The sequence below is a fragment of the Nyctereutes procyonoides genome, unplaced genomic scaffold, assembly GCF_905146905.1.
Source record: "Nyctereutes procyonoides isolate TBG_1078 unplaced genomic scaffold, NYPRO_anot_genome, whole genome shotgun sequence".
In the NCBI taxonomy this organism is placed as follows: domain Eukaryota; kingdom Metazoa; phylum Chordata; class Mammalia; order Carnivora; family Canidae; genus Nyctereutes; species Nyctereutes procyonoides.
This window is the reverse complement of record NW_026575125.1, coordinates 104,586,508-104,607,972: the sequence shown is the minus strand read 5'-3', so window position 1 is coordinate 104,607,972 and position 21,465 is coordinate 104,586,508. Positions and strand designations below refer to the sequence as shown.

The 21,465-nt window shown below is 43.3% G+C and overlaps 1 protein-coding gene across 1 annotated transcript in view; it reads right to left on the bottom strand.

Annotated features, from left to right (window-relative positions):
- Positions 1-7,417: 7,417 nt before the first annotated feature.
- ADGRG4 (adhesion G protein-coupled receptor G4) overlaps positions 7,418-21,465 on the bottom strand; it is a 108,147-nt gene continuing 94,099 nt past the window's right edge. The window contains exons 19-23 of the mRNA XM_055338121.1: positions 19,314-19,392; positions 16,175-16,455; positions 11,087-11,188; positions 9,979-10,146; positions 7,418-7,545 (exon numbers count right to left, since the gene is read on the bottom strand). Coding sequence (XP_055194096.1) covers positions 7,418-7,545; positions 9,979-10,146; positions 11,087-11,188; positions 16,175-16,455; positions 19,314-19,392 — 758 coding nt within the window. The remainder of the gene's footprint in view (positions 7,546-9,978; positions 10,147-11,086; positions 11,189-16,174; positions 16,456-19,313; positions 19,393-21,465) is intronic.

The following is a 21,465-nucleotide window of genomic DNA, read 5'->3' as shown; positions in this document are numbered from 1 at the left end:
CCTCTGGTCCACAACCTGATTTCTGTTTTTTTTTTCCCCCACATGTATAAGGTGATGTATTGCAGCATTTATTTGGAAGAGCAGAAGTTTGGAAACCATTTTTAGGGAACCTGCTTTGAAAAGTTATGGTACTACCATGGAATACAATGCAGCCTTTGAAAAAAGGAAGCTCAAAAAAAAAAAAAAAAGAAAAAAGGAAGCTCTTTGTATCCTGATGTATTGTTGAATGTGACACGACAAAAACAATAACAAAAAAGTCAAGGTGCAGAAGAGTATGTCTTGTACACTACCATCTGCAGTCAATAAAGGGTGGGGAGATGACTTGGGAAGAATATTTTCTGGATGGAAGACAGCTAGAATCTGAGCCAGCTCCCTATGAGTCTTCTACAAACTCATTTCTTCAGTCCATGAAAGGCCCAGATGATGCTGGGTGGGGAAGTCTGACCCACAAAGTATCCCCCTCTGTCTCTACTCCCAAAAGGGCCAGTGTCTGAAGATTGGATGGAGCCTGTTACACTAGGTCTTCATTCTTCCCTGTAACTGTTTCTAAAGTTTTCCACTCCTCTGGGAATTTGTGGGCTGAGTAATTTTTTAAATCTTTCTTGCATGAACTAGGCCTTCATCAAAATTCACTGCAACTCAGATTCATTTCCATTTCTAGTCCCATTGCTGTCTACAACCAAGCATGATGGATGAGTTGGCTAACATTTTAAAGGCAAGAATGACATCCATCTACCTGTGTATCTATCTACTTGTCTGTCTGTCTATCCATCCACCCTTCCATTTTATCTATCCATTCATCCATATAACCATCTATCCAGCCTGTCCGACATGAGTGCCTCCACCCTGTTAATGGAGCATATCCTTCACTCTTGCCTGTTCCCCACATCTAAGTGTTATGTATGGGGTGTAAGCAAAAATCCTCAACCTCATTTTTATGATGAATACTAGGTTAACATAAGTAAATCTTGGAAACTTGGGAATTTGCCAGTCCCAAGTTTTTGTTTAATTTACATAACTATTTGCATAGGATTGCATATGTTAAGGAAACATCTGTAGTTTTTTTTATATATTTAGATGAGATGAATTTTCTCAATATTTGAAGTTACCACTTACTCGTGTCTTCTGGGTCCTTTTTTTTTTTTTTAAAGATTTTATTTATTTATCCATGAGAGACACAGAGAGAGAGGCAGAGACACAGGCAGAGGGAGAAGCAGGCTGGGAGCCCGATGTGGGACTCGATCCCTGGTCTCTAGGATCACACCCTGGGCTGAAGGCAGCGCTAAACCACTGAGCCACCCGGGATGCCCCTGGGTCTTTTTTTTTATACTCGCACCAGAGTCCTCCAGTGCAGGGCCCTGAGTGCCATATGCCTCCCCCTTTTCTATGAACCTCACTTTGAGAATACCCTGCCAATAGTATGGTGAGCTGGAGAATGGAAGCAGGATTCCTTCTCATTTCCTTTTCCAACAACCAAGCCCTCCCTAATTAGAGCCGAAGGGTCCTAGAAGTTGGGATCACAATATATTTTCAGATATATGGGGGAAATTTTAGAGAGCAATAGAGTGAAGCAGCTTTACTGAGGAATGTAATGAGTTGTGAAGTCTTCTGGAGAGATGTGGCAACAACATAGACAACCAAGCTCGGTTTTATATATTGATTTTCCTCAGAGTAAGGTCAACCTGTGTACCTAAGATCTCTTAAAGTCACCATTTATAACAGCACTCTTCTCCATCATTCTGGGATGCTTACTTTGAACTCTCAACATGTCCTGATATACCTTAGCCTTTAAAAAACAAGTGAATACATGAATGAGGCATGGCCGGGATTAGGGGGGCAGAATCTCCTCTTCCAAGCATTGTTGTACCCTCATTGAAGAAGTATGTGACTGAATGAGCCCTTCATTCAACCAAAATACATTCAGCCCTGTATTGTGCATAGTGGGCAAATGTGCAATTCCCCCCTCTGCCACCTACTAGTCCATTCTTAACAGCATCCTCATTTTTTTTTGCAGAATGACTTCTCTCCCGCTGGGGGATGTTCTTGGTGGGATGGTAAATCCAAGCTCCTATCCTATCACTATCAAAACCAGAAGACTTGGGACACCTGGGTGGCTCAGCGGTTGAGCGGTTGAGTGTCTGCCTTAGGCCCAGGGCATGATCCTGGAGACCGGGGATCGAGTCCCACATCAGGCTCCCTGCATGGAGCCTGCTTCTCCCTCTGCCTGTGTCTCTGCCTCTTCTCTCTCTCTCTCTCTCTCTCATGAATAAATAAATACATAAAATATTTTTTATTTTTTTTATTTTTTTTTTTTTAATTTTATTTATTTATGATAGTCATCGCAGAGAGAGAGGCAGAGACACAGGCAGAGGGAGAAGCAGGCTCCAAGCAGGGAGCCCGACGTGGGACTCGATCCTGGGTCTCCAGGATCGCGCCCTGGGCCAAAGGCAGGCGCCAAACCGCTGCGCCACCCAGGGATCCCTAAAATATTTTTTAAAAAAGAATGTATGTAAGACCAAAAGGCTCCCTGAAGGTTTCTTCTGCCACATTTCTCATCTGACTGCTTAGTACAGCATAAAATTTAAGCCCAGCTGATCAGAAGCAGTCTCGCGAGACTCTGAATCTTAAACTGACAACATGAGGATAGAAGAAATTACTCTTTATTTTTCTCAGGTTTGATGCCCTTACAAGATGTTTCTTGGCTAGGAAGCTACCTGTATGGTTCCTGATTTGTAGACCTCTTTTTTTCAAGCCCTATTCTTTAACCTTCCCATAACTTATATGAGTTCCCCAAACTCTTTCCACCAATTCCCTTCCCCTTGGGTAACCAGAACTGACAATATTGTCAATTTAAAGACATTTTGTTTGTTTCTGGCTACCAAAGAACCTTTAATGAAACATTGTGCCAAGCACTGACTGTATCGCAATTGACAAGGCAGACAAGAATTCTGCCATCATGAGGCTCATGTATGAGTGGGTAACATCGGTTTACTTAGCACTAAGATAAGAAACCCTAGGGATGCCTAGGTGGCTCAGTGGTTGAGCATTTGCCTTTGGCTCAGGGCGTGATCCCGGGATCTGGGATCTAGTCCCTCATTAGGCTCCCTGTGGTGAGGCTGCTTCTCCCTCTGCCAATGTCTCTGCCTCTATCTCTCTGTGTGTCTCTCATGAACAAATAAATAAATCTTTAAGAAATAAAAAAAAAGAAATCCTAGATAAGGGTCACCTGAGTGGCTCAGTGGTTGAGTGTCTGCCTTTGGCTCAAGTTGTGATCCCAGGGTTCTGGGATCGAGTCCTACATTAGGATCCCCTCAGGGAGCCTGCTTCTCCCTTTGCCTATGTCTCTGCCTCTCTCTGTGTGTCTCTCATGAATAAATAAAATCTTTAAAAAAGAAACCCTAGATAAGGAAGTCAGCTATTGCTTTCATATACTCTGTATTGTAGACCATTCATTCATTTACCCATGCATATGATGAATATGTATGGTATCAGATATTCTAAGAATGAATTTAATCCATCTCTTTGTTTTGTCTAATCAACAGAAGTATAACTAGGTCCTTTCTCCATTGCTTCAAACTCATCATGTCCCCTAAATACTTGAGGGTCAGGATGAGAAAGACATCGATTAACCATAGGCTTGAGCCGTCAAAGATACAAGCCTTACCTCCTCTTACCCTTCCAACCACCGACCCTCCCATATTTCTGGGTTCAGGGAGGTGGACCATCTGGACCATCACACATGGTCACCATCACCTTTGGGATTTCTGACAAAACGAGTAAAGATTCAGGTACCAGGCAGGAGCTTCCTCAAACTTGGTCCAGATACAGTTTAGTACTGTTTAGCATTTTTGGGCTTGCCCACAGGGTGTCTAAGACATAGCAGAGAATAAGAAGACAGAGCCCATACCCTGAAGCTCCAAAGGGCTTTTGTAGATTTTTTGGCTCCTACTTCATACAGAGCATTTGCCTGTGATATTGAGAAATGAGATCCTGCCTTACCAAAGCTGCCCCCTTCCAAACCTAGAATACTCCATGTTGGGCTGGCGAGACTGGGAACCTCAAAACAGCCACCCCAGGCTGGCAACCTCCCAATAATGCTGCCTTGCCGCCCCACCCCCATCTTCCCACCAATGCTGCCTTGCCACCCTACCCTAACTTAGTTTACAAGACCTGTAACCCTTGCCGTAATCATAATGCTGCCCTGCCCCCATCTTCCCGCTGAAAACTTTTTTTTTCAATGTACAATTTATTTATTTTTATTGGTGTTCAATTTGCCAACGTATAGCATAACACCCAGTGCTCATCCCGTCAAGTGCCCCCCTCAGTGCCCATCACCCAGTCACCCCCACCCCCCGCCCACCTCCCTTTTCACCACCCCTTGTTCGTTTCCCAGTGTTAGGAGTCTCTCATGTTCTGTCTCCCTTTCTGATATTTCCCACCCATTTCTTCTCCCTTCCCTTATATTCCCTTTCACTATTATTTATATTCCCCAAATGAATGAGAACATACACTGTTTGTCCTTCTCCGATTGACTTACTTCACTCAGCATAATACCCTCCAGTTCCATCCACGTTGAAGCAAATGGTGGGTATTTGTCGTTTCTAATGGCTGAGGAATATTCCATTGTATACATAGACCACATCTTCTTTATCCATTCATCTTTCGATGGACACCGAGGCTCCTTCCACAGTTTGGCTATTGTGGACATTGCTGCTAGAAACATCGGGGTGCAGGTGTCCCGGCATTTCACTGCACCTGTATCTTTGGGGTAAATCCCCAACAGTGAAAACTCTTTATAGCCCCCCCGCCCCGCCCCGCGGTTTGCCTGGGCATGACTTCCCCCAGCCCGAGACTTCCCGGCTCTCTCCCTCCCCTGTGGGCTGTGGAACCTCGCCCGAGAGCGCGTCCCAGTAAAAGCCTGTTTTGACCAACTTTGGCCTGGCCTCTCTATTCCATTTCACTACCGATCGGATTAAACCTGACACTCCACCTTCAGCTTGACTAGACACTGCATCAGTTCCTGCCTGTGAAGCACTACTCTTCACTGTATCCTCCCTACTTCGATCATTGGCTATTCTAGTGTGTGTATCTGGTCTCCTCAAGTGGATGGTAAGCTGCTGGAGGTAGTGACCTATGGATGACATGTCTAAATCTTTCTCTCCATATTATGGCTCAGTGAATACTTGGGGGTGGATTGTTGATTGAAAGCAGCACAAAGGTTCTAGGGTCTCTTTTCTATAATCATGCAGGCCTGCCTTCACACAACGTCAGCCATTTTGTGGGCCCAGGAAGAGCAAACCAAAGGATGCCCAAAGGACGCTTAATCAGTGTTTTCCCTAGAATTTCAAATTGTCTAATTTGTGGAAAACCCATGTTTTACTAATTAGTAGGAGGAGTCATGACAGGAATCATGAACTTTTCTATGAAATAAGGTTTCTGTTCTTGACAGCATGTCAGGTCATTAGAGACAGGCTGTATATTCATCACTCCAGCAGGAGCAGAACAGTCAGGGGCACTTTCACAGCCAAAATGATTCTCCAAGTCAAAGCATTTGCAGAATGTATATATTTATAGATTTGTTCATTATATTGAAGTCCTGTCCCTAAATTTGTTTTCAAATGAAGGTGAAAATATTGTCAGTTCAAAGACATTTTCCAACATTCAAGACACAATTTTTTCATTATTTATGTTAGTCCTTTCACACACATATGCACACTCACACACTCACCTTCTCTTACAAAAAAGTACACATATAGACCCACAGATAACAATCGTTGTGAGATTACCTCAAAAACAAAATTTCATAGGCAAGGGAACTGACTCTGAGGCAGGTATCTGGAGGCCTAAGGGCCTGCCTACTTTTTTTTTTAATGTTACTTCAGATGGTAGAGGGGACAAAGGGGAGTCTAGGAGCTTCATACCAGTGCCTGGCGCCAGTGCTCTGGTCTATTTCGTAGTCAGCATTAACTCTTGCTTACCGGATCCAATGTGATACCACATCCAATGGGGAGATATGGCAGGTGGGCCATGAAAGGGTGAGAGGTAAGTGGATGTGCATTGTAAAGAGAAAGTGGTTAAGATTTACTGTGTTTCACTGTATTAGAAAATGCGTAGACTTCATGTAAGTCTCATTTGAACTTTATAATGAATGTGCTATTACTGTTATTTCCCTGAGTCTCAACTCTAAGAAGTGACAAAGCTGGGATTTGAACCTAGCTCTGCTGTTGCCCCAGCCCACTAGCGGTACCATATGTATTCCCAAGGATTATGGGGGATTTGATTTATGGTATTGAAACCCAAGAGTTCACTTTTCTTTCTCATTGGAAAGGTCCAGTTGTCCATATTTATGTATGTATTCATTCATTTATTGTATAAAGAGTAATATATTCTCTCAATACAATATTCAAAGATATCAAGAGGTAGAGGGTGAAAAGTATGTCTCCCTTCTTCCCAGATACCCAGTTCCCCTTCCTGAAGGCAACCACTGATAATCAGTTGCTTGTGTATCTTTCCAAAATGTTCTTCTCCATACTTCTTGCTACCCAAGGCCAAATGTGAGCAACCTGCCTAGCTAGGAAGGCTCAGTAGCAATATTTGGGAGAGAATTAAGAAGGCCACGCACTATGCTTACCCACAGAGCAAAAAGCAGGCAGAATTCATCCTCAGCGCTCACTCTGTTGCCTCTGGGTGACTCTTTTTCACCTCTATCCCGGCACTGTCCAGTTCACCCTGACTTGTCCTTTCCTCCCTAAGGAGAACCACCATCTTCAAACAGCTCCTGTTCTGTCACATTCCTCAGAACCCTGCTTGCTGTCCCCTCAGGGACTGTCTTGGCTAAGAAATTCATCCCCACTAAGGAGTTCACTGGTGTCTATGGATTGATGAGCCACCCTTTTCACAAAACATGTTTACATGTCAACAAGGGGATTCAATCAAAGAGTGACTTGAATAATGGGGATTTCAGATGCTTTGTCATGACAGGCCAACAGGGTATTTTTTTTTCCAGAAGGTATGACCTTGTGACTCTTTCTACTTTCCCCTGTGGGTGTCAAGCTCACTGGATATCCGAAAACTTTGGCAGCCTTAAATTATTTCATTCACAGTGCAGTGAGGACCCTGAACCTGATTCTTTTCTTTCAGGATGGGACATTTAGAATTTTTGAAACAAAATCTCCAGTACTGTAGACATGCGTCCCATAATATATTATAACCATAGGCTCAAATCTCATCTGGAAAAAGAAAGAAACAGCTATAACAAAGAATAGGAGAAATCTTCTGACTTTAATATCCACTAAATGCTATTTCACTCTGCTCCTTCCAAAATAATATTTAGAATACAAAGTTGGAACAGATGACTTCACAAACTCAACATTTTCTCTAATCTGGAGCAGGGGGAGGTGGGTATCTCTGCTGGGAATTATTCAAGAAATCTCTGTTTGTGAGTGGAATTCATTTTGACTTCCACAGGTAATATTCTTCTCACATAATTAGGCACAACTTCGCAACTCAAGGGAGAGAAACAGTAGGGATCTTCATCAAAGTCACCTGCGTTAAAGAAAGAAAAAGGACATTCTCAGCAGTGGCACTGGGGATTTCACAGATAGTAGAAGCATCAGATAATTTTTACCAAACGAAGGAGTGAATAAGAGGAATTAGGAAGTAAAGGTTGTGGTGTTTTCCTTGGGTAGTTTCTACAGATCCAGAGTAAATTCATTCATCCTGACAGCACCGTTTAGGCAATCACAAGTGCATATGTTCTTCCTGCATTGTTAATAACAGGCTGTGTTATTCATAGTAACCTTGACCTAGGGAAGGATATTCATGGACAAATGTTGAATGCCTTCAGGAAGGGACCACACAAACTGGTGACACACACATATCCACAGCCCCTGTGAATCAAATATTCTTGCTCAGAAGCCTTAGCTGTTTCTAAAGCCTGAGAGTGCCCAGTGGTACAGAAGGCAAGCTTCACTCTATGCTAATGGAAATTAAGCTGCCTGGCTCTGACTGTCTGTTGGCAACATCCAGACTGCAGATTTAGAACCTCTGGCCCAAGAGGCTAGACTACCTCCCCCACCAGCCAGGTCTTGGTCACAACTTCAGGCCCCTCAGCTCTCTGGATCTATTGCTTGGTACAACAACATTAAAGTACTGGGCATGGGGATACCTGGGTGGCTCAGCTGTTGGGAGTCTGCCTTCGGCTCAGGGTGTGATCTTGGAGCCCCAGGATCAAGTCCTGGGATTGAGTCCCACATTGGGCTCCCTGCATGGAGCCTGCTTCTCCTTCTGCCTGTGTCTCTGCCTCTTGGTCTGTGTGTGTCTCTCATGAATAAATAAATAAAATCTTTTAAAAAAAATCCTGGGCATAATATTAAAAACAACCCTAAAATCCTGGGCACAGGGGGCTACCATCTCCCCCCTGAGGAAAGACACGTACATTCAAGCCATATATTTGCTAATGAAACAATATCCCTCAGGGACAGCAGGAGAGCCAATACTAATTAACCCTTGCGCAAAACTAGTTCCCTATCAGCTTCAACTATTCTCTACTAAGCAGCTTCCACAACTCCTGCCCTCTGTTATATGCTATGGCTCCCCCGTGCCTCCATATGAGCAGCAGAGCATATCGGCAAGTTAGCTGGCCAGAGTGATAGACACTTGTGGGCATGGAACGAGTCTTTCCATACACACCAACTTCCCCATACAGAGAAGGAGCCTGAGACTGCACATAGGCCAGTCAAGCCTAAACTAGGAAACAATGCTGCCCCACACAGTCCTGAAGCTGGTAGGCACTTTGGAGATTAACCATCCATCCTAGCATCCTCATGTTGAAGGTAGAGATAATGCAGCTTCGTGTAGGGGAGTGATGTGCCCTAGGTCACAGACTTAGTGACAGAGCTAGGACTTGAACCAAAGGACCTGAACCTTCATTTTTAAGAATGTTTATTTATTATTATTTTTTTATCATTTAAGTAATCGCTACACCCAACATGGGGCTTGAACTCATGACCCTGAGATCAAGAGTCCCATGCTCTGCCAATCAAGCTGCCAGGTGTTCCTTGTTGCCTTTATTTTTTTTTACTCACCATGCTGATTCCAGATTGGCCACAGCCCTTGGAAATAGAACTGCTGTGTGGAATCAGCATGATGTAAAATACAAGCAGATAAGGCAATTCTACCACCGGCAATGAGAAAGTGTGAGAATGACAACAGTCAGGCCACCAAAGGTGTTCTAGATGTGTGAACTGGAATCTACTTTGGTCCTTAAGAAAGGCAACCAAAGGTCACTGCACCATTGTCCAACTGGAAGTACACAACACAGAGGCATCACAACATAAGTCTGAGTTCCTAAGTCCTTGTTCCCTTTGCCTTTCTCTTCACTTTGGGCCTTTAGATCAATCCTTTCCCTACATTTTTTCCCTCCCAATACCCACCTCCACCTCAACAACTGCCTCTGTACCTAAAAATCTGGCTTCCTGTGGAAAAAGCTGAGCCTCTAAGAGTGTCGTGCAGCACATTTGGTGCTCTTGGTGGTTGGTGTGTGATGTGCGCTAGCCTGAGAGCCAGGAAACCTGAGTTCTGGCCCTAGTTCTGCTGCTGATGGTGAGTGAGTGGCCATAGGCATTTTCCTTTCCTCATTTAAGGTTCCTCATCTGGAAAACAAGATCACACTAGACATTGTCTAAGGTTCCTTCTGGGTTTAACCATCTCTGACAACTGTTTTGAATTACACATGAATTTGTTTTGACCTTTAGTCTCTTCCCTACTGCCTGAGTCTAATAACCCACCAGGTTTGCACATACTAAGTTCACTAGGTTCTTCTATATGCGTGCTCTCAGCCAGGAATGAGCCCAGGTATATACATGCACATGTGCTTTTAGTTTTGAGGAGGAAGGATTTCCCAAGACCATGTATGTGGCCTCACATTAATTCAATATTTCTGGAGTGTAAATGTAGACAATGTAGCTTTTTGCTCACCATTTGGAAAGCATATTTCCGAAAGAGTGCATTGTGCAGAGCCTAAAGATTTCAAAGTGGAACTCGTCATAGTTGACTTGAGGGATGGTGTCAACAATTTGTTCTGGAAGGTTTTCTTCAATCTCTCTTGTTTATACCCAACATGTAGCCCACACCTGCTGTCCCTGTCTGAAATGACACCAGAAAAATTAAAACCATAAAACCCATCACATTCTATACTTAACATGGGAGAATTGTATGATGTGTAAATTTTACCTCAATAATCCTATTAAAAACAAGCTTAATGCACAGAGCATCTGTTCTAGGTACCTCAAGGAGTCAGTTTCTCTATGAAGTTGTGAGAAGTAGATTCATACTGTGATGTGTGATACAGGCAGAGCTAATTCATTTACCAAGGATGCCTGCTCTCCTTAGAGCCTGGCACAGGAACCAGCAGGTTACTGACATTCCCAGCATAAAGGAGGGAAATCTCTGTGCTACTTACAGCATAAAGGAGGGAGATTTCTGTGCTACTTATAAAATCTTCAAGTTCAAACATTTGCCTTCCCTAGAAGAAACAGACTGGGCTTTGCATTGAGACTGAGAGAAGCCCTCTGAATTGTATGGAAGAGCCTTTTGATACATAGAAAATCCATTTGCCTGGACTATTCTCAGAGGCAGCACCGGGGTTCACCACATCTCCTGCTGTGCAGGATGGTCCATCACTCCATCCAGCAAGGCTTCTCCACTATTGCTCCTTGCTTCCCATATCCATTCAACTCACTATTGGCTATAGGCCAGAAAGCCCCTGTGACCCAGGGCCTGAAACACAGTAGGGCACTCAATCAACATTCTTTTTAATTGAGTTGAGATTGAGGTGACAGCCAGGACAAGCAATCCAAGGAATCTGGGCCAAAAGAGAAGCTTCACTAAGTTAAAATATGGCCCAAGTCACATTCCTCACTTGACTTCATTCATCTCAGCACAGAAGTACAAATCATTTTCATGACGTGGAAACAGCCTCCACTTTGATACCAATGCTCTCTGAACTCAAGTCAGGAGACAAGTTAATCAGATCAATTGTGTGAAACCTCTAAAATTCAAAACCTTACCCAAACTGGCATCTTACCAGAAGAGTTATCCAGTCGTAACCACCCACAACAGAAGTGTATCTGCCACTGCTCCCGCACACTCTCCTTCATTACGCAGTAAAACATGAAAATGAGGAATCCTAAGTCAAAAGAAGGTCAGTGTGTTTCAGCTTCTTTTGCCAGTGGCCACCAATGCCCAGACCCAGGTCTACTCTTATTACCATAGATACTCCTGCTAAGGAACCCCAGGGCCATTATGGCTTTCTGAGTTCATCTTTCTAGCTTCCCTCTCAAAGGCAGTGATGATAAGAAGGTATGTATCAAGACTTCATATCAACCATAGTTTCCCCCCTGGGCTACTGTCTATTCTAAAGTTTGAGAGAGCAGCCCTGCAATGGTAGTCTACCTCTGAGATGGCTCTCAATGATCCCTACATCTTGACATTTGTATCTTTGTGTCATCTCCTCCTACACTGTATCAATAGAGTATGGCAGAAGTGATGGCATGTCACTTCCAAGAATAGGTAATAAAAGACATTGTGGCTTCTCTCTATCTCTGATTACTCCCTCCAAAGGAATCCAAGTGTTATAACTTGACAACACCATGCAGCCCCATGGAGAGGCTGACATGGTGAGGAAGTGAGGCTTCCAGTCCACAGCCATGTGAGTGAGGCTTCCTGGAAATGGATTCTCCAGAACCAGTCAAGTCTCTACATGAGTACAGCCTTGGCTGACAGCTTGACTGCAACTTCATAAGAGTCTCAGAGCCAGGGGGCACCTGGGAAGCTCAGTCAGTGAAGCACCTGACTCTTGATCTCAGGTCGGGTCTTGATCTCAGGGTCAAGCCTTGTATTGGGCTCTGACATAGAGCCCACTTAAAAAAAAGAGTACCTGAGCCAGAACCACCCAGCTAAGTTGCTCCTGAATTCTCAACCCTTAGTAACTGGGTATGATAATAAGTGTTGTTGCTTTAGGCTGCTAAACTTTAGGAGTAATTTGTTACACAGCAATAAAAAACTAATACACATGCTCTTTGGCACAATTACACTGTGTGGAATCCATAAATTTGGTGCCTTCATTTCCCACTGCCAGCTTTGATTTTGTCCTGAAAGTGGAATAGAATAGGGCTAAGGGTATCCACCAGCAGTGCTGGCCATTTCTCATTCCCACCCTTTAAAATATCTCCTTGGGAGAAAAAAGTAGGACTTGAGGTTTTCCTGATGGCAAATGCTCTGGAGGGCCAACTGGATCTCCTGAAGTTTGAGGGTGGAATTGGCAGAAATAACTCCCATTAACAAAGCCTTTCTAGGTACCTCAAACTGAAATTCATTTTTCCCACTTCTGAGCTCTGATAGCACTCTGTTTCTTATACAGCTTGCTATTTGTGGCCATGGTCTCTGTGGGTTGCCCATTTCTCCACCCAACTGTAAAGTCTTTTCATCTTCATATCACTTTTCCCTTTGCCTCCAGTTCTATGTGTAGCAGCCCAACAGATGTTTATTGACTTGAATACCAAGGCACTCGAGACACAAACTCTCACAGTTTTCTGCAACCTTCATATTATCTTTTTGGGCCTCAAAATCTTTCTTTTGGCCCAAGTGCAGTTTGTAACCCTTTGTTTTTTATACAAGGTTCAGCTTGCCTCCTTACTGGCCAGTTGTGCTTAAGTGAATGATTAGTAATGGATCAGAGTGGTCCTAACTCATTGCTAGTTGAGCACAAGTCATTAGTAAATGCCCCCAAAGCTCACTTCAGCTAGGGCATTCGTGGAAGTCAAGAATCTTGGTTGAGGCAGGTGAGAGTCTCCTGCCATCCTGCCCCAGTTTGGCTCTTTCTCCTACCAGCACCATATTCAGTTTGGGAGGCTTGGTTTTAAAGTGATGATGACAAATAGAAGTATTCAAGCATAGAGAAGACTTGGAGTGGGAACACAAGGTGAGGAGAGATGGTAGCTATAGTTGCAGATCTGAAAGGCCTGTCATGAAAAGGACAAATTAGGCTTGTTCTGTGTGGTGGCCAGGTTAGAACCAGGAGCAATGGGGTGGGGGGAGCCACAGAACCACCACATGGTAACGTATTGCAGCTAGTGTTTACTAAGTAATGACTATATCATAGGCATTGTGCTATTAGTCTCATTTTTATAGATAAGAGACCTCAGAGTCCAAGAAGTCTAGTAAATCTGACCAAGTCACAGGGTTAATATTGAGGTGCCAGTGTCAAGACCAAACATAGGCAGTCCAGCTGGAAAGCTCAAGGTCTTAACCACTGCACTATACATTCTGCCCTCAGGAAAGGGTGATCCAGATAAGATGCAGAGCCGATTAGAAGCTACAGTGGTAATCATATTACAATACATCAGTGTATCAAATCAACATGTTGTATGCCTTAAATTTGCACAATGTTAAATCTCAAATATATTTCAATTTAAAAAAGAGAACAGTTGAATGGTCTGCTTTATAGAATGGTGAGCTCTCTGTCTCTGGAAAGTTTCAGGTAGAGGCATGTGACTTTCTGTCACTTGATGGAAAGTTGGATTGAAAGATATTGGGTCCCCAGCCCCAGCCCTGAGACTCTCTGATTCCAGGTGGGAGGCAGCAATCTGGAGGCTAAATGGAATGACATGTCTCACTAACTCCCCCGAGGGCTTTATCTCCGTGTAACCAAACAACTGTGGTGATGAATCGAGCAGCGCTCACTCTTTCGGAGCAGCAACCACCTGGAAGGCGGTGCAGCAACCTGGTGAGAGCAAACCCCAGTCTTGGAGCATGTAAAACTCCTCCAGCTTCAGCAGGAACAAGGGGCAACAGTGACAACAAGCACCTATTACCGTTCTGATTTCCTGCATGGAGTTTATTTTGTTCTCAGACTTAAAGGTTATTATGTGAATTCCAATGAGCTGCCTGCCAGCTCTCCTTCTCTGCCTGTCAGCTTTCCCTTTTCTTTCCAATAACAGATTGATTTGCTTACTCACTAGAACATAGGCATGAGGGAAGATGTCAGGTTTTTGTCACCTGCATTTTTATTTGTGCATCCCTCCTTCAGAAATGGCTTATCCTGCACAGAATTTTTTCACACCTGACCATAGGGCAACCTCCTTCAACCAAAATTGCAAACTTGCTATCTGTCTTTTAAATGGCTAATTTGTTCACTTGTTTCATTGCATTCCTGCTCTGAGTGTGCATGCACGTGTGTGTGAGTGTGTATGTGTGTGAGTTGAGTTTGAAACTCAAGGCTCTGCAAACCCCTCTCTGTAAGATGGCACATTCTATCTTGTAAGGCAGGATGAGGAACTAGAAATGCTTGGTGCTTGGTTGACATAAAGCGTATCTGACAGACAGAGACAGCTTGGCTCTGTTGATGCTGGATCTGTGGGATTTGGGGGGCTTATTCCTCAGGAGATCCCCAGCTGGATTCTGCTTCTAAGCCATGGAGGCCTCTTGCTTAGATACTACTTCCCCTTTCCACCACAGGAATGGAGCACTTGCTGTTCTGAAGATATTCCTTCTTCCTTTGTAAGTTCTAAACAGCTTTGCTTTCTTGTTCTTTTGTCAGCTTCCTTGTTAGCCCCTCTTTCCAGAGGGTGAGTGTGTTTCTTCTCAGAATTAGTGAATGAACTTATTGCTGAGGAAGAAATCTGCCTGGGCATCTGGTTCCAATCCACTTCTGCACACATCCTACTCCCTGGCATTTGGCCTTTTAGCATTCCAATCAGAACATGCTTGGAAGTATCTGGTGGGGCAGAAAGTTTCAGCTGATACACCTCATTGCTCTAAAATAATATGGTTTCTTGACATGAGAGCAAAAATTGTGCCTTATTCTAGATTGCTCCCCCATCTCCCTGCAGCACCTTGCAAATGTCTGGCATCGAATAACTACATACCAATTCACATTCCCCAAGATTCCTCAGGGGTTAATAACCATACAACAAAGTGCTCTAAAGTTTTTAAAATACAAGGTTCAAATAAATTTTTAAAGGTTTTTTCCTCCCCCAGCAGAATTTCTCAGAGCTTTTACCATGATGATATGTATTGTACCATTTTAAGAATGAGGGAATACAGTTTGCTGCATTTCCCAAACTTCTTTGACCATAGAACTCTTCTCTGGCTGGGGCATCCTATGGATCACCAGTGGACTGGAGTCTGGTGAAGAGGTTTATTGAGTGGGTAAATGGTTTGGAGTACTAAGGGAGGCCCTGATTCAATGCACTGCTCAAGTTCACTCATAGCTGCCCCTGTGGCTTGAATGAACTGGGCCAAATTTGAGGACAAGAAGAACACGGAACAGAGTTTGAGACTCTCAGGAAATCATTCTGCATGTCTCCTCCTCTGAAGATTTGTAATAGGCAAAGTCAGATTAAAATGAACATCAACAATTAGTCAGAGGCATATTAACTGGACCCTTCTCTTTTACTTCTCATGACATCTTTGGCCTACCAATCAATTGCCTACCACATTACTATCATTTCCTTCTTTCACCAGAAAATGGGGATTAAATTAAAGAGCTATAGAGACATTAGTTTATGATCATCTAATCCAATCAGTTGTGGTGACTCTTCCAAGGTCAATTTGTAGCAAAACCAAGACTAGAACCTTGGCCTCTTGCCTTGACCCACTGCTCTTTGCTCTTCATCTTCATTTCTTTATGACTCTCCAATTTCCTAGCCTGACTCCTTCCCAAAATATTTGGATCTCTGTCTGATGTAACCAAAGTCTAGGGGGTCAAAAGTTTAGTGTTTCTACTGTCCAGTAATTATTGTGTTCGACTGGATTGCGCATTTCAGAATGACAACATAAGTGCACATCTGTACACTTACGAGCACAACGTGGTGATTCAATGAATACTGTAGAATCACCAGTCAGTGTTTAATACAAATATTGCCGACTAACTGGAGTTGAGTTAGCTCTCTGGGCTTTTCTGTATATCCCAAAGTAAGAGTGAGCTCATTTAATGAAGTCCTAATATCTGGGTAATATTTCCAATGGCTGCCTGTCAATCCATTGATAGTAGAGGCCTCTTGGAGTATCTTTCCCTCCTCTCAATCCCCAAAGGGTAAGATTATTTTCCAAAGCAGCAAAGCTTTCGTGGAGGTTTGGCTAGCCACAGGAAGTACAAAGAAGCAGAAGTTACCTTGCAACGTGTTGAAAATGGCAAAAAGATATAAGAAAAAGATCCTTACAGGTCCCCAGGCAAAAAAAGCAAACCCCCAGGTGAGGCCAAGTAAGAATGTCAGGCTCGTTGTGCCTTTAAGGTCATGCAGGATCATCTTCCGCCGGGTCCTGCGGCTTTGGGAGTTCATGGAATTCAGTTGAGCAAGAACAGTGCAGAACATGGAGAGATTCATTAGAAATATGAGGCAAAAATAAGCCACAACTGAGGTGTAAAAGATAGAATCATCTTTAATCCAACAACTGTAAGAGACAAAGAAGAGAAGGCCATTGTGAGATAGATAAACTTACAGTTTTCAGTCAGACACTCAAGATCACCTTATCAGTTTTAGTTCACCTGAGAGCATCTGTTCCTAGAGAGAGGAACTGTCTTTTTTTTTAAGATTTTTAAAATGTATTTATTTGAGAGAGAGAGAGAGAGAGAGAGAAGAAGTGGGAGGGGCAGAGAGAGAGGAAGAAGCAGACTCCCCACTGAGCAGGGAGCCCCACGTGGACATGGGGCTCAATCCCAGGACCCCGGGATCATGACCTGAGCCGAAGGCAGATGCTTAGCCACTGAGCCCCCCAGGTGCCCCAAGAGAGGCGCTGTCTTGACAAGAGTTCACTCACACTCATTAGGGGCAGAGTGGGGCTCGAACCCCAATCCCCTGAGCCTCAGTCCAGGGTTCTTTCTAATACCAGAAATCCTAAAGGAAATGCAGAAACTTCTCCGTCCAATTCCCTAGGAGGCTATTCTGTTCCTCAACAGCATAAGAACAAATTATGTATTTTCCTCCAAAGTGGCTCTCCCCCTACCCCGCCCCACCACTTTACACCTGAGCTTTTGTTTGCAGGATGAATTCTGCTTTGCATGATAAATATCACAGTAAAAGGACATGAGCAATGACAGGCTTTCCTGAATGCTATATCAAACAATGAAGAGATCATCAATGTTAATGATGTATATTTTAAACCTCCCTCTGCAGCCTCAGGTTTGGAAGACAAAAGGCAACACTGACCACTGGACTCTTAATGGCTCTACTGTTTCTATTAAAAAAGAAATATGTGATGATTCATATGAACAAATACTTCATCTAATAGCATTTCCAATTACCAGGGGCATTACCTCTGAGTTTTGAACATGGACAAGCTTAACTAATTTAACTGTGTGTCAATTAGCTGAGACCTCTTTTCCAGAACAAGGAAAAGTCCTTGTGATTATATTGTTTATATTGGTGTGGATACTTTCATGTTTGTGAGTTTGTGTGTGGTTTATGTGTATGTTGGGAGGGAGGGAGGGAAAAAAGCATTTAATTTCCCTAATAGGGATGCCTGAGTGGCTCAGTGGTTGAGTGTCTGCCTTTGGCTCAGGTCATGATCCCAGGGTCCTGGGATCGAGTCCCACATGGGGCTCCCAAAAAGTGAGCCTGCTTCCCCCTCTGCCCATGTCTCTGCCTCTCTGTGTCTCTCATGAATAAATTTTTTTAAAAATCTTTAATTTACCTAATAAAGTCTAATACTTAGTATTTTCTGAATATCATCTTAAACCTTAAAGGAGGCTATAGAAGACATTTTAAAAGGGGCAGCACTATATGTTTGGATACAGAATCATCTCTAAGACACATTATTAAGTACCAAACAGTGTATATCTACCATGTGGATGACAGAGTGTACAGGAGAATATCTATACAAGTCTGATTGTTGGTAATAAGAATTTCATCAAGGAAGAGAGATGGCATGGCTGGGGGTTGGGAGCAGGGCTTACTTTTCATCCTCTACCCTTTTGTGTGTTTGAATTTTGTACCACGTGCATGTATTACTTCTTCAAAATATAATTATTTAAAAAAAGCTTTTACAGCACTCTGCCTCTTACTAACCAATTCACATATGAAAGGGCTCTTTTCAGGAGGAGTGGAGTTGGTTCTGTTCTGGTTTTGCTTTTGATCTTGAAGAAGAATCACCAATAGATAGACACTGGGGGCCCTTTAAGTCACAGAACAGGCGAGGAGCAAGGATGGAGGAGGAGATGAGAAGCAAAGGAAGAGAAAATGGAGAGAAAGAAAGGGTAACAATAATTATATAATTAGAAGGCACCTGCTGGAAAGGACAATATAATTTTGACACCCCAGAAACTGTCATCTCAATGTAAAAGATGGAGGAGTCTGGGGGGCTGTATGTGAGACCTCCTACATTTGATTCTAGTCCAGTAGGAGAGGAAATCTGTAGTTAAAAAAAACAACCCAGCTTTAGAGGCAACAATAAAGAGAATGAATCTAAGTAAGTAAAAAATAATCAGAAGCGTGAAAGGAAAGCATGCAGTCTAAAGGACTATATGGTAACTAGCTACATGCCTATAAAAGAAGGTTATGGAAAGGCAAATGGCTACTTCTCTGTGGATGTGGATGAGAGAACCACAGAGATGGGCTTATACATTGGGAAGAAAACAAAAGATGGTAAGCAGGGCATAATTTATAAACTTGTCCAATCACTAAGTTGGACAACCATAGCTAATGTAACATTGTGTGTCAACTGTACTCAAATAAAAATAAATTTTTTAAAAAAAGAATAAAAAGGAGATAAGAGAAAAAGAAGAAAAGAAAAACAACAGGACAACAACGCTGAACCAATTTACAAAGGGAAGCAGTGGAGTCTTTCAGGGGAGATGGTTGTTGACAGGTAGAAAATGTCTTCCAACCGTCTCCATATTTCCTTACAGTGGTCACTACAACTCCCCCCACATCCTGCAAGCTTTCTAATCATAATCACTGCCAGTTATGTAGCCCTTACCATGGAACAGGCCACATGCTGAGCACTTTATATATGTGATGTCATTTTAATTTGCATACTACATTGAGACCAAACATTATTGTCCCCATTTTCCAGGGTAGGAAATGGAAGAAAGAGGTAAAGTAAGTTGTCCAAGGTCACACAGAGCCAAGGTACCTAACAGTTATATGAGTGCACCCATGACTGTGTTTAGGCCAAAAACAGTGAGGCTAAGTGTCCCCCTGAGTGGTCGCCAAGACCAAGCTGCAGGTCAGGAACAACCCGCCCCCCACCATTTCGCAGCCCCTGATGGTCAAGAGCATCACCACCTGAGTAGCAGAGATGCCAGTACTTACAATGGAGTCGTTGAGCTCAGCGTTCCATACAGATCTTTTTTCACACTGAGTGTGATTGCCACCATGACCCCTGGGATTCCTAGAGTGGGGAAACAAGCCAAAGGAGTCCCATTAGGAAGCAGGAGAGGTCCTGATCATTGACTGTGGGCCCTGATACACCAAGACGCTGTTTAAATGAGCCACAGATGTGCGGGCATCAAAATACCATTGTTTGCAAAATGTTTGTGAAATTTTCCAAGTTAAACATTTCTAGGAATGCTCCAATCTGCTAAACTAAACAGCATGCCAAAGGCTCCAATACAACGCCCACTGATTATTAAAAATAACTCAAGTGCCAAAAAATCAACTTGGCATTAGAAGTATCTAGTTCATCGGAATACAGGTTCGCATCAAGCATTTCTTCCCAGATGATGGGCTGCCAATTTTTTCTCCTTAGTTCCCAGGATCTTTTTGTCTAGGTCATCTTGGAGGAAGGGCACAGGCAATCAGCTGTGGCCTTCAGTGCTTTCTGACAGGGGGGCTGTTTCCACACTCGTTACTAGTTTGACATTTTGACTAGATCGACCAGTTAACGACCAGTCAATTCAACCAGACTATAATAAAGCAATCAGTTTACTCAAAGTGGTCAAACGTGATGTGAGTATAGACACAGGATTTAAAAAATCCAATTTCATGTACATTTGCAAAACTTAAATGATTTCCTTATTTCTAACCAATGTATTTCTCCTAAACTAAGAGCATTGCACCTGCACACATTTTAGGGGTTTCGTAAGGTGCTTTGCGAGGCTGTTCTAAACCCCGGAGTGCCAAGTCTCTTGAAAAATCCTCTGCTGTCCTGTAAATAGGACAGTTCCTTTTGATCTGTATATCACACACTTAGCACAGTGCCTAGCATGATGTAGATATTTACAAAAATATCTGTTGGAAAAAAAACAGGAACAGACTCATAAATACAAAGAACAAATGGTTGTGGTGAGAGGAGGGGGATGATGGTGGGGGGGACATGGGTGAAGGGGTGTGGAAGGTATAGGCTTCCAGTTAATGGAATGAGTAAGTCACGAGGATGAAAAGAACGGCATAGGGAATGTCGTGAATGGCACTGTAATAGGGCTCTATGGGGACAGGTGGCTGCTCACTGTGATGAGCACAGTATAATGTAGACTTGTCCAATCACTATGTTGTACACCTGAAACTAACATAACATTGAGTATTAACTAGACTTCAATTAAAAAAAATTGCTTTAATCTGTTGGAGGCCAGAAAGGAGGGATGGAGTGAGGTATCACATTTACAGTGGAAGCTGTGAGGCAGTCCCCAAGCTGTGTTTATACTTTGGTAATTAACAAATTAATAAATTATTGATTAATAAACAAAAAGATCCCTACTGGTTAAAAAAAATGTGGACCAATCTACTGCCTTGGACAGAGATTTAAATGCAGGAGTAAAACCTTTTCAACAGGTTGCTTTGGCATTAGGAAGACAGAACTTCAAACATAAAGAGACGCTAAGTTTGTTTTCCTTGCAGTTGATTGCATTTGTTTAATATTTAAATGCTCCGAAAGTGCCCATAGCTGGAAAGCTCTGCAGTGGCTCCCTGGTGACCTTGCAGGTAGCCACCTAGGCAGAGCAGGTAAAGGCTTGCCCAGAATCTGATCTGAACTTGGACAGAATGTCCCAGGATCCCACATGAGTTGGAGAAGATCGCGGGCGTGTGAGGTGTACTCTGAGGCCCTCCCCTACTCGCCTTTCCATCTCCTCCAGGAGGCCATCAGGAGGCAGGTTCTCATCCCTCCCAGGTTCTGAGGAGGCGTGGGGCTTTGCACCCTGCCCCCCTCAGAACAGAGCTGCAGAATACAAAAATGCACGCCTCGGCTTAGAACAGGCTCTTCAGCGGCAGGGAATCCCTCAACCCTCATGGCAGCTATCTGTTCCCTTTGTTTGGGTGTCGTTCTTTTATAGTGTGTGGGACAAGGACTTGGGAGCTGGCACCTCTAGTTACTCTTCCATTCACCACCATCTCTGTAAGTAAATCAAGTGAACCTGAAAGCAGCTTGTAGCATCCTGACCAGTGGAGCCAGTCAGGCTTGGCCTTGGCTGTAGTGTGTACTTGACACCCCAGCCAGTGTGTGTAGAATGAGATTATCCAAGAGACA